This window comes from Thrips palmi, unplaced genomic scaffold (genome assembly GCF_012932325.1).
Source record: "Thrips palmi isolate BJ-2018 unplaced genomic scaffold, TpBJ-2018v1 HiC_scaffold_18, whole genome shotgun sequence".
Classification (NCBI taxonomy): Eukaryota; Metazoa; Arthropoda; class Insecta; order Thysanoptera; family Thripidae; genus Thrips; species Thrips palmi.
In genome coordinates this window covers 14,558,143-14,570,222 of record NW_023144627.1, presented here as the reverse complement: position 1 = coordinate 14,570,222, position 12,080 = coordinate 14,558,143, and the positions used below count along the sequence as shown (strand labels likewise).

At 57.0% G+C, this 12,080-nt stretch overlaps 2 protein-coding genes across 5 annotated transcripts in view; one reads left to right on the top strand and one right to left on the bottom strand.

The window, feature by feature from the left end:
• Nucleotides 1-2,794: 2,794 nt before the first annotated feature.
• LOC117644792 (digestive cysteine proteinase 1) lies at nucleotides 2,795-4,968 on the bottom strand. Its single transcript, XM_034384414.1, has 6 exons — nucleotides 4,875-4,968; nucleotides 4,707-4,799; nucleotides 4,459-4,611; nucleotides 4,208-4,268; nucleotides 3,496-3,562; nucleotides 2,795-3,178 (listed from the first exon to the last, which is right to left on the bottom strand). The coding sequence occupies exons 2-5, from the start codon at nucleotides 4,794-4,796 to the stop codon at nucleotides 3,531-3,533; spliced, it is 336 nt and encodes a 111-aa protein (XP_034240305.1). The 5' UTR covers nucleotides 4,797-4,799; nucleotides 4,875-4,968; the 3' UTR covers nucleotides 2,795-3,178; nucleotides 3,496-3,530.
• A 938-nt stretch (nucleotides 4,969-5,906) lies between these two features.
• LOC117645116 (zwei Ig domain protein zig-8-like) overlaps nucleotides 5,907-12,080 on the top strand; it is a 145,645-nt gene continuing 139,471 nt past the window's right edge. The window contains exon 1 of one of the 4 annotated variants that reach the window (XM_034385035.1): nucleotides 5,907-6,081. The gene's annotated coding sequence lies outside the window, so the exon portion shown is untranslated. Of the gene's footprint in view, nucleotides 6,175-6,297; nucleotides 6,321-6,440; nucleotides 6,460-12,080 lie in introns of those variants that run through there. The other 3 variants (XM_034385036.1, XM_034385037.1, XM_034385038.1) reach the window with 3 other exon arrangements.

Sequence of the window (12,080 nt, the reverse complement as noted above, 5' to 3'; positions counted from 1 at the left end):
GGGGATTTAGCCTGCTCCTCCACTTGGCGCGAGAATAATTAAAATTGAAATGAGTTTGTCGGAAGTGTATTAACAGGGTTATTCTGGAGCAGTGGCACTACAGCACTGTTTGAAAAATACCTTGGACGTTGCCGCGGAAAATTCGCGAAAATTTTTTGCAGCGGCTTGGATATCTGACGAGGTGGAGGTGGATCTACCTGGAGCAGTCTGAGGCACTCCAGGAAGCCCTCTTCGCAGGCGTCGCGGACCTCCCAGTGCAGGGCCCGCAGCTCGGGGAAGGCGCCGACGAAGCCGCGCTCCCCGGAGAAGTTGCTGCCAGTGTGGTACCTGCAGGGAACGCACAGTGGGCCAGAAGACCGGTGGAGGCGGCCAAACCTCTAGACGCGTTTTGAGCTCCAGAGGCGCTAAATGGGACACGAATCGAACGTGTGACCCCACCAATGGATTCCTCGTTCGGAGAGCAATCCATTGGTGGGGTCACACGTTCGGTTCGAGACCCATTTAGCGCCTCTAGAGCTCAAAACGCGTCTAGAGTTTTGGCCACCTCCACCGGTCTTATAGCCCACTGTGGAACGCCCACTCCATTTATCGCCGACTTATTATTCCTCGGGGCTCGTCCACCTGCCGCGTGACTGTCTCTCTCGCTCTCACTGGCACGCCGTAGGGAGCAACAAGGACAGAGCGATGGAAAGGGTGCCGTAATAAGTCGCTGCAATTAGCGCTGCAATTGTCGCAGTAAGCCGGCGGAGCATCGGGGATGAGAGCGGGGCCGCGCTGGTGTGAGCCGAGCGGCCAATTATTTGCATATCAGCGGATGGCGGGCCGTGGCAGGCGGGCAGGGCCATCATCCATTCTGGCGCGAGCTGAACGGGAACACACTCTCCGGGATGAGCCAAGTCCGCGGAGTGCGGCGGATAGTTTGCGTGACGAGGCGGGCGAGCAACTTCGATTCCGTCCGCGGCGTTACTGATGAGGAAGGCTGAGCGACGAGCTGCTCTCGCTATTGCGTAGAGACATGACGTGGAGAGCACACAGTGGGCCAGAAGACCGATGGAGGCGGCCAAAGCCCGGACGCGTTTTGAGCTCCAGAGTCGCTAAATGGGACTCGAACCGGACGTGTGACCCCACCAATGGAACCCTCTTCGAACGACGAATCCATTGGTGGGGTCACAGGCTCAATTCGGGTTCAACTCGCAGCAGCGTACCTCCGGTCGTACTCGTTGAACTTGAACTGGCGCAGGTAGTACGCCACGTCGCGCACGGCGTCCGGGACCCAGTCGGTGTCCTCGCGGCCCGCCGCCTCCTTCGACGGCGGCGTCAGAACCTCGGCGTCGTCCTCCCATGGCGGCGGCGTGTCCTCCTTGTCGTCGAAGTCGATCTCCAGGTGCTCGTTGTAGTCCCCGGTCCTGGCGGAGGGCGCCGTCCTCGAGTCCTGCTGCAGTTCTTCTGTTTACATGAGTCTCTCTCTCTCTCTTTCACACACACAAAACACACGCGAACAAAAAGATTTGTTTGTTGTGCGATACATTCAAGTGCTGAGCCCGGCGTGCCGCAGTAGCATTGCGGCGTAACTGCCGTTTATGAACGCGCAGACGCGTCTTCCGCCTGGGCCTCGGCCTGGCGCCGCACGCAGACATTACCTAAATTTTTTATCCGCCACTGTAAGGGAACGCGGCAGTCGCGGCGGATACGCAGCGCCGCAACTGCCACCCACCCCGGCACGACTTGAGCGGTTGTGGGGGCCGCCCGCACTCACAGTGCGCCGGCGACACGCTCGGCACGGATTCCGCAAAGCAGTGCCTTGTCACACAAGTGGGCGAAAATTCCTACCGCGCTCCGAGTGTTGAAAGGGCTGTGCCGACGTAAGCCTGTCTGTGCAAGGTCACATCTGGGCTTCAGCTCGAACAATATCCACTGTGGTACACTAGTTCTTGAGAAGTTAGTTTGGCAGCCCTTTGATCAGTGGCGTATCGTCAAAATTTTCGCCCGCTTAAGTGGAAACCTTGGATCGGGGTTTGGGTGCGTCCCTTCATTTGGCCCATCAACTCGAACCCAAGAGGGATTGGTTACCTCGGTCGCGGCCACGAGTAGTAGGCTGACGAGGCCGCACAGCAGTGCCTGCGTGGTTCTTCCCCAGAGGCCTGGCATGGTTACCATGACTACCGAGCAGTGTATTGTAGGCCACGACTTTTTGCGTCTCCCAGTCTCAACAGAGAGTGCATTAAATTTCGGTGAGGAAACTGTTTGAATTGGAGATGCACTTCAAGCGACTTTTGCATTTGATAGGGCCTGGTACGATATGACCTGAAGCAATTTTTTTAATCCTACCAAACCCTGTTGAATTTTAAGAAAATAAGACTAAAATTTGCGAAATTTGACGTGGATTGTTGTCCAAAATCAAAACAATATTTTTGTCGAGGGAAGAAAAATTTGGTTTCTTAGGTGTTGAAGAAGGACATTGGCAAACGGACAAACTGGTGGCTTCACCGGCGGGGTTCCTTGGTTTGCACAGCCGCGTTCGGACGGGCTGAAATACGGGCCCGACCTGCCCCCTGGACTCCAGGAGGGTCAGTCAGCCAGCCACCCTGGCAGGCAGGCAGCCAGGCGGGCAGCCAGGCGGGCAGCCAGGCAGGCAGCCAGGCGAGCAGCCAGACAGGCACCAGCCCCATCGGCCACTTGTACTTAATGGCACCGCCTGGACGCCCTGGCCGCCCTGGACGCGCCATCTTGGCACGGCCTCGGCGTGACAAACGATGTGCCTGACGTCGATTGGCCCAGAAAGAGTCGCTCCATGTCAGGTTTTCGCAGTCATTTATGTCACGGATATTAATAATCATCGCAGCAAGCATTGTCGGCGATTTTTTTTAGGAACGACGACGGAAAAAACATGTTTTTTCGGATGTTTTTTTCTTTTTTTTGCTGTCACTGCCCTGCTGGACCCAGCCGCTCCACTAGGCTCCCGAAGTCAGCTGGTTTAGCGACCCCGCTTGACGGAGGGGCGATGGCAGGCCAGCAACTTTCACCCTCGAGCCGAGCGGGCATGTTTTATGAAGGCGCCCCAGCTGTCCCCGCTAGGATGCATGGGGACGGTGGCGCCAGCGCCGGTCCGACGTAACTTTGGAAGCGACGCCGTGAGCTGCAGCAGCGGTTGAGGCTGGTTCACCGCCGTGCTTGCGTCCTGGAGCATGATCCAGTGTTGCCACGTTACGGAAAAGCCTGACGATGCGTCAGTGTCGAAAGGCTTGCCAACCTCAGCCTGCCTACTGGGCCACTTCTCAGAAGCCAAGCCACTGGATACAGCCAAAAGCATGCTTAGGCCGGCAACACTCTCGACACTGTGACTTCTCACTCGTGTGAAGGCACTGGACTGTCCAGTAAAGTGACAGCAGTGTGGCATTCGACCAACGCGACTCGCGTCCTTTCAACAGCTTTCATTCCGTTTGACGTGATTCCGCCGCGGAGAACCGCTGAACGGCAACGCCAGTGTCGACTCACCGGTCAGCCAGTGGATGATCCTGTTCGCGTTGAACTTATGCAGCGGCGCTTTCGTTGTGGGAAGGACCTGTCGACACGAGAGCCATGCGGATAAGCAATGAAGTTCACTGTATCGCGCTATACTCGTCGGTAATGTTTATGAAACCAGAAATTAGGTTCAGTCCCCAGAAAACAAATAGTTTGCATTCTGCACTATTTTATTTTTTTTACAAATAAGCACAACTTTTTGCAACGTTCTGGTTTTTTTTTTTTTTTTTTCGGCGTACCGTCTGGCTCAAAAAGTGTTCCCTCGCGGCGCCGCGGCGGCCGGGTCTGACGGCAGGGGCACGACCTTGAACAGGCGTCATCGGCCACCTTTACCGGACCGGCCGCGTGCACCGGCCGGCGGGGAACGAACTGACGAACACCCTGTGTACAGTGTCCTAGAGGACCGGCGGAGGCGGTCAAAATTCTAAACGCGTTTTGAGCTCCAGAGTCGCTAAGTGGGACTGGACCGAGCTTGCAACCCCATCAATGGATTGCTCTCCGAACGAGGAATCCATTGGTGGGGTCACACGCTCGGTTCTGGAGTTCAAAACGCGTCCGGGATTTTGACCACCTCCACGGGTCTTCCGGCACATTGTGCGCCGTACTCTTTGAGAGGGCGTGGATTGTTCGACTGGTTCGTTCCCCTCGGCCTCCGCTCACTACTAAAACGTCATATCACACGCACCAATGTTCCTGGTCTGGTCCTCAGGCGCAGCCGTGTCAGATGGCTTCGACCCGCTTCGATCCTGCAGAGCAAAGACAAAGAAACGTGATATTTTGGCGCTCAAAGAAAAGAAAAGGTACCTGTCAAGATAAAATAGACAAATCCAAAGCTAATTTATTTTTCATAAAAAGTTGACTTGACCAAGATGAAATCTTCACCAAGAAATTGAAAGCTTTTAATGTTCCGATTGGTTTTCAGCGCTCATCGCTCACCTGGTCCGAGAACTGGTTGATGCCGATGGAGTAGGAAACCTCGCCGCGCGCGCGCTTTTGGTTGTGGGCCTCCACGTGCTTGAGTGACGCCAGGAAGCTCTGGTGGTGCTTCTCCTCCTCCTCGGCGTTCGCGTACGACTTCTTGTACTTTGCCTGCGGCGCGGAAATCATTCAGTCTTTTAGGTATGACAGTGCAGTGCAGTACACAGTACCCTCGGCGTGATTCATAAAACAGGCGCTGGCGGTACCTTGTACTCTTCCCATGTCATGTCCGTCTCACCGGCTTGTACGTAAATGGTGGCCATAACCAACAGCAGTAGCCAGGCCACATGCCGCATGTCCTACACGCAGACAGAGACACTGCTTTAACCACTGCATCCCGCCGCCAGTGAGGACCACAGTGAGGACTCGCTTACAGTGCCGGGGCTCACAGTGGTGTCGCCGTCCCCGCGGTGTGGTCGGCATGGTGACGCGTTGCGCGCGGCCCAATCGCCTACAGCTTGCCGCCGAGACGAGCGGAGCGGGCCGCGGGGCCGCCGTCGAGCCCAGCCGGGGCGGCCGCCGCCGGGCCGAGCCGAGCCGAGCCGAGCCGAGCCGAGCCGAGCCGGCCGCGCCGACGCCTGGCCGGCCGGGCCGCGGGGGCCACTGTGCGCGGCGAGGCGGCCGGCGCGGCGGCGGGGACCATTCATAAGTGGCGGCGGAAAATAATTTCGACGCATTGCGGAGATACTCGAAAAATTTCACCTTCCCTTCTTGAATTTCAAGTCTAGGAATTAAAGCGTCATTAAAGTGAACTGAGTGTCATATTTTTTCGACACATAACGACGAAATGCTCGCCAAGTGCTCACCGCTGCCCCTTTTGGCAAGACGGCCGAGCCAGCAGCGATGGGCGCGGTTGCGGTGTTGACAGGGACGCAGTATCAGTGTGGGGGGGCCTGCAGAGATTTATGAGGAAATTCCCTTGTCAGGGCAAAACGTCTTGGTGTGTGTGTGTGCGTGTGTGTGTCGCGCGGGGACGCCGGGGTCAGCAGTCAATCTAGGCTGTCCTCCACAGGGAGCGATGCGGCAGCCATGTATTTTCTATCAGCCCGACACACTTACACAGACACACCTCACTCACACACGCGGAGATTGGACACGCGGTGCAATTTATCAGCGGGGGTATCTCCGCAGCATCCCCCGGCGGGGCCCCGGGGCGCGGGGTAGCGCCGCCGCGGGGGTTGTGGCGGCGTCCGCGCGAGGTCGCCACCGCCGCGAGGGCGCGGTGCTTGTGGGTGGCGCCCTCTGTGGGCGGAGGGCGAAACCACCCAGGGCGGAGGCGCCCCGGACCAACACAACGCGCGCAGTGCGCCTCCAGCCGGCTCGGCCACCGCCCAGCACGCCTCGCAGCGCCACCCCGCCGTCGGACCGCCAGCCACGCCGACTGTCGACTCGCGTCCACGTGGTCGCGCCGCAGTGCAGCGCGCAGCAGTCGGTCGCGAGAAGCAGCCGCCCGGGCCGCGGCCCTCTGGCCTAACCTGGACAAGGATAAAGTTTGGCCGCACGGACGTTCGTCGAGGATGCCCGTCGTCACGCCGCCTGGGTAGGGAGGAAGATGGACCGCAGCGGCGTCGCGCCCTCAAGGTTGGTGCTGCACTGCAACACGAGCCCCTCCCGTCGACAGCCCTGTGCGCGGGTTGCCTACCCAGCCGATGTCAGGCGCTACAACGCCCGGAGGTAGGCCGTCCCGTCGACAGCCCTGTGCGCGGGTTGCCTACCCAGCCGATGTCAGGCGCTACAACGCCCGGAGGTAGGCCGTCCCGTCGACAGCCCTGTGCGCGGGTTGCCTACCCAGCCGATGTCAGGCGCTACAACGCCCGGAGGTAGGCCGTCCCGTCGACAGCCCTGTGCGCGGGTTGCCTACCCAGCCGATGTCAGGCGCTACAACACCCGGAGGTCCCGTCGACAGCCCTGTGCGCGGGTTGCCTACCCAGCCGATGTCAGGCGCTACAACACCCGGAGGTAGGCTGTCCCGTCGACAGCCCTGCGTGCGGGTTGCCTACCCAGCCGATGTCAGGCGCTACATCACCATAACAGCTATTGCATCTGTTATTAATAGCTGGACCACGAATGATCGCCGGCCTTTCGGGTACCGGAGAAACCGGAACCTTTTTTGTCTGGTGGTAGAAACCGATTGAAACATCAGCCCTTTCACGAATGTACACTCGAAATGGCTTACATTGAGATTTGAGCCTTACTACAGTGAATTCGACGCAAGCACCATAGGACGCAAAATTACTCCGTGGCACGAACACTTTCTGGATTGTCATTGTTGTAAGATACAGCGAAAAACCTTCGGATGCGTAGGTACTTGCGCCACACTGCCTTCGCATTACGGGAAATATTTCTCGGCAAGACACATGTAGAGTGCAGCTTTTGTTCCAAATTACTAGACCCGCCCCCTCCGCGCGGTTTTCCCTTTTCCCCCTGCAAACACATGGGGCGTGACAAGCGCGTTTTATGAACGAAATAAATCAAAGGGCGATTTTCCTCGTGTTGGCGCCGTACTTCCAGTGGGGGCGGCCACTCGGCGCTCGCGCCCTCTGACATCCCATCGAAGGAATGACTCGGCATAAAAGTCGCCGACAATCAGGCACGGCATGTGCGGCGCGGGCGGGGCGGGGCGGGGCGGGGCGGGGCGTGGCGGGGCGGGGCGTGGCGGGGCGTGGCGGGGCGGGGCGCACAGTGGCATGAGAGTCGGCCCCCAGTCACAATAGTCGGTACGCCCTTCTTTTCACCAGCGTCCATTCTCGCTATCCTTGTCTCTCTCCCACTCGCTGTCGGCTATGCCATCTCTCTTTCTCTCTCTCTTCCTCCTTCCAAGCAATCGGTTCCACGGCGCCCCCGCCTCTCGATGGCCCTTTCCCACAATCCGAGGCAGGCAAAATAATATTGACACGTCACGTCAGGGCCGGGGTGGGTGTGACTGTTTGACAGGTGTGTGGGACGTGTGTGAGAGGACGTGTGTGTGTGTGTGTGTGTGTGTGTGTGTGCGCGCGCGCGTGCGTGCGCGTGCGCGTGAGTGTGTGAGAAAGGAGGGGGGCTGTTGTGTGTGAATGGCCTGTCGTGTCCTTTCAAGCTACTCACAGAAATTAGATTTTTCTCCTTTTTGTGTGTGCCGGGGAGGGATCCTTATCAGAGAAAAAACCTTATTTGGCTAGTTGGCAATTTACCTTGCCAGCAGACGACACAGTAAAAGTTCTCCGATTTTTTTGGGGAAAAAATAAGCAGCCAAAACTTTTATTTTTATGTCTTATTTGAATTTTGATTGTTCGCGTCGAACTTGACGTACAGTCATTTCGATACCACCCTGGGTTCGTTTCACTCGTTCGCGGGGCGGGGAAAAACTGAGCACGCTCGCTCACCTTACCGGATCCCTCCCTACCGTCGCGTGGCTCGGCCCGGCCCGACCCGGCTCGGGGCCGCGGGCCGGAGAAGTATTTTCGCCGAGTTTCAGCCCGATGAGCTTATGCCGCTAAGTCCCACGGTGGATCCGGAGCGCGCCCTGCCGAGCCCTGCCGAGCCCTGCGCGGAGGGATCGGCCCCCTATCACTCGGAGTCCCGGCAAATCCCACCCCCCAGACACACTCTGCTAACGAGGAGCCACACACGGGGGCGGGAACCTGCCTACGTAAAACTCCAACAACAACAGCAACAACAACAACGATACAATACAGGCAGCAAAACAGTCCAAGTACGAGTGTTCACGGTTGGAATGCCTGTGTTCTCTCTCTCTGTCTGTCTCTCTCTCTCTCTCTCTCTCTCTCTCTCCCTTGCGTGTAGCTTGGGGCGGAACCCACAGTTAAAATAAAACGGGCCGACATGGGGACGTTCACACCCCGCTTCATAAACGAGGCGAAGAGACTCGGTCGCCGCGGGCGAGGCGAGGAGAGGCCGGCTGGCTGATTCCGAGCGGAAGGTCTTTCCCTCTCTCTCTCTCTCTCTCTCTCTCTCTCTCTCTCTCTCTCTCTCTCTCTCGGCGGTGCGTCCACCGGCCGTACCACGCGCGTGAAACGAGCTGTATGATTCATATTCAAGGGAAGAGGGGGAGAAGATTTACCGCACCGCGTGAATCAGTCCGACAACCGTTAACCTGTAATTAGTCTAGCATTTGACTCGCATTCGTGCGGGACCGCGATAGTCAAGGGGCCGGCCTATTTTATAGACTGCCCGGGCCTCGTAAACTGGGGTGGGTGCTGCTGGTGCCACTTTTGGTGTACCTCTCTCTCTCTCTCTCTCTCTCTCTCTCTCTCTCTCTCTCTCTCTCTCTCTCTCTCTCTCTCTCTCTCTCCCTTGGCCCATCGTTCCTACCCCTATTTCTGCCCCCCGGGCGTCCGTACAGAGCCGCCGCGCTCTCATAGCCAGCACCCCTTCCTTGGGCAGCCCCCCCCCCCTTTTCACCGACACAGCCAGACAATATCTCGGCCGCGAAACGTCCGCGCGGTCGAAAAGATGACTTGCCGCCTCGGCGAAGAGCGGAAATCGGCCCACTCTCCATTCCAACGGCACCAGGACGTCGCAGCGGCTCAGCTTAAGTGAAACGAGGCATTTGCATTCTGTGTGGACGACATGTTTTGTTTCTCCAGTGTACCGCACACAAGCGTGTGCAAATTGTTTTTGTTTTGGTTCTTGATCGCTCCGTCCACAAAGTAGTTTGCTTCGTAATCACAGAAGCGAGTACCCCCGAGTGATGTGGTTTTCAATTATGTGGCCCGCTGAACGTGAAGCGTGGTGCGGCGGGGCGGGGCGGGGTGGGGAGAGGCGGGGGCGGGGCGCCTCATGCAGTAATCCGATCGCTGGGGGCGAGGAGGCGCGTCCCAGAAACACTACGTAATTGCTGCTGCATTTCGAGACGATAAATTAAGACTTGTTTTTCCTTATTATAGTAGTTGCGCGGCCCGCAAACATTATTGAGAATTTATGTCTGGCTCCGGTCAGCGACCTCGCCTCTTGCTTCCGCCGGATTAGTCCATCCGAGGCGGGCCGATCCTCGAAGCGGGTCTTCGTTTGCCAAAAATAATACCACTTTTTTGCCCTTTTCGACCAATAAAAAATATTCTGGCAATTTTTTCAAGAAATTTCATTTTGATCCAAACTTTTTTCCTTGTACGAAGAAAAAAGTTTCTTGTGTCATTATAATTTTTTTTACAATTTTTTTTAAATTGAAAATTAAGAAGCCATTTTTCTGGGTGTAGTTGGTAAAAGTCCCCGGAAAACTTAGTTTGAGGACTTCTTTTGGCAGTGTGGCGTAGGCCGCGAGGGCTTTCCTCGCTAATGGCGGCATTCGTATGCACGGCCTGCAGCGACAGCGCGGCGATAGCGACACAGCCGCCGCCCAAAAAGCACCTTATCTCAAAAACTGCAAATGCGGAAGCGAAGAGAGAGTCTTCTCCCCGCCGACGAGAGGGACGGCCAATCACGTTCCGTCTCTGTCGCACGAGAGAGAGAGAGAGAGAGAGAGAGAGAGAGAGAGGAGAGAGAGACGATAATCCTACGTGAAAAGCCAGTTTCTCGTAAACTGTATTGGATTTTTACCAAGGCGAAGGTGCACTGTTGACTGTGCTCGAATTTTTTCCTGAGTACTTTCCACTGCATGAGCAACAGTCACGGTCCTATCAAGCCCCGTTTCGGGGTCGTCCCAGTTTGGGGGTCGCCGGGGGTCGCCCCATACGGGGCCGATACCCCCCGCCCGAATGGGTGTGCCCCCACCGTAGAGGTGATTCACTGCGCCAGCTCCACCTTGGCTTCCAAATGGAAGGACACGATGCATTAATTAAGGCATAAACTTGGCGCCCTCCGTGTGATCGGTGGTCGCTCGCTGCCTCGTGCGTGGTGCGAATGCGGAGAGAGAGAGAGAGAGCGAGAGAGAGAGAGAGAGAGAGAGAGAGAGAGAGAGAGAGAGAGAGAGAGAGAAAGAGAGAGAGAGAGAGAGAAGCGTGCTGCCATTGGTTGGGGTTGGTCAGGCCGCCGGTCCAGCGGCCGGCCCTGCCTTTGGTCGCGTGCGGGTATTGCGGTGGCAAGACAGGGGTTGGCATGGCAACCAACGCCATGCCGTATATATGAGCGGCCCGGCCTATGCTCGAGCCATTACACACCGCGCGTTTAATTAGCGCTGTTGCCGTGGTAACCAAATTTGGGCAGCTGCACTGGAAGCACTCGTTGCGAATATTGCTGGGGCGCCGCTCAGGGCCAACTGGCCGTTTCACAGTGGGTCGGAAGACCGGTGGAGGCGGTCAAAATCCCGGACGCGTTCTGAGCTCCAGAGTCGCTAAATGGGACTCGAACCGAAAGTGTGCCCCACCAATGGATTGCTTTCCGGACGAGGAATCCATTGATAGGGCACACTTTCGGTTCGAGTCCCATCTAGCGACTCTGGAGCTCAAAACGCGTCTTCAGTTTAGGCCGCCTTCGCCGGTCTACTGCCCCACCGTGAGTCCTAGCGGTGGCGCCGCACTCCCTTGCTTCGCACTGCTTCGCCCAGCCAGCGCCCGCTCAAACACGACGTGATGACAGGCTTCGTTACATCGGATTAGTGTGCGTTGCGCTAGCCGCGTCGCTGCCCGTTACTGCAAAATTACGCCACTGGAAATAATGCAATTCCAATGACGCGCTATGCGCGCCCTAGCGGCGCCAATCCCTCTCCCGGTGCCTACCCCTCTTCCTCTTTCTCTCCCTCTGGTCTGTAAAAGGTTGCGAATAGCTTTCCCGCCTTCATTTCGTTTCGTGGCCGTTGTGGTGGTGGTGGCTGTCGTTGTGGTGCACCGCCGTGCGCTGTAACGCACCGTGGCTGTAGGCGATTGTAAATTTTGGTCGTAATGTTGTCCGATAGCGTCAAACAGTTTCACGCGCGGCGCGGCGTGCAGTGTGCATACAGTGTGCTTACAGTGTGTGTGCTCGCCGTGGTGGCGCTAATCTGCAGCAGCGTGAGAAACTCGGACGCTGCGGCAAAAAGTAATTTTCGCACTCGGCGTTTACACTTTTGGTGTGTTGGCCAATCTAAATGGGCTCGATTCTCATTATTCTGAAACCCTGCGGGGGGCCCTCTCTTTCTCTGGCGTCCGCGAGCGCGACCATACGCTCGCACGCACACACTCACACGGACAACACTCACACACACACACACACACACGGACACACACGGACACACACACACAGAGGCGACAAGGCCATCAGCAACAATTCACGTTCTGGAATGTAATATGGACTGCTTCCCGGCCTGACTGTACACGCGCGTCGCCCAGCGCCGACGCTGCGCGACGCGGCGTTTCAAAAGTAAACATTCGTTTCAGTCCTCTGGCAGCAAAAGTAATTATTTTATTTTTGTTGATGCAAGAGGTTGGACATTATCCTAGCGAACCATATAATCCAGCTTCTCCAATGTCCAGCAGCCAAACAAAAAAGAAGTTGACGAAATTAAAGGTTGTGTTGTGCGCAGAGAATTGTTGGTCTTGCATGTTTCAGTTTCTCTGTTTGTGTTTTTGTTTTTCTTTTTCCCCCTCCCCTTGCGACACCTTCCAATAAGCGCCTCACAGGAAGCCACTGCCTCTCCCCTCCCGTCCCGGAGGGCTAGCCTCTGGGCAGGC

Coding starts and splice junctions, on each gene's coding strand:
- LOC117644792 (XM_034384414.1), bottom strand. CDS start 4,796: ATGCGGCATGTGGCCTGGCTACTGCTGTTGGTTATGGCCACCATTTAC. Junction 4,612..4,706: donor TGACATGGGAAGAGTACAAG/GTACCGCCAGCG, acceptor TCCGCGCCGCAG/GCAAAGTACAAGAAGTCGTA. Junction 4,269..4,458: donor TCAACCAGTTCTCGGACCAG/GTGAGCGATGAG, acceptor TTTGCTCTGCAG/GATCGAAGCGGGTCGAAGCC.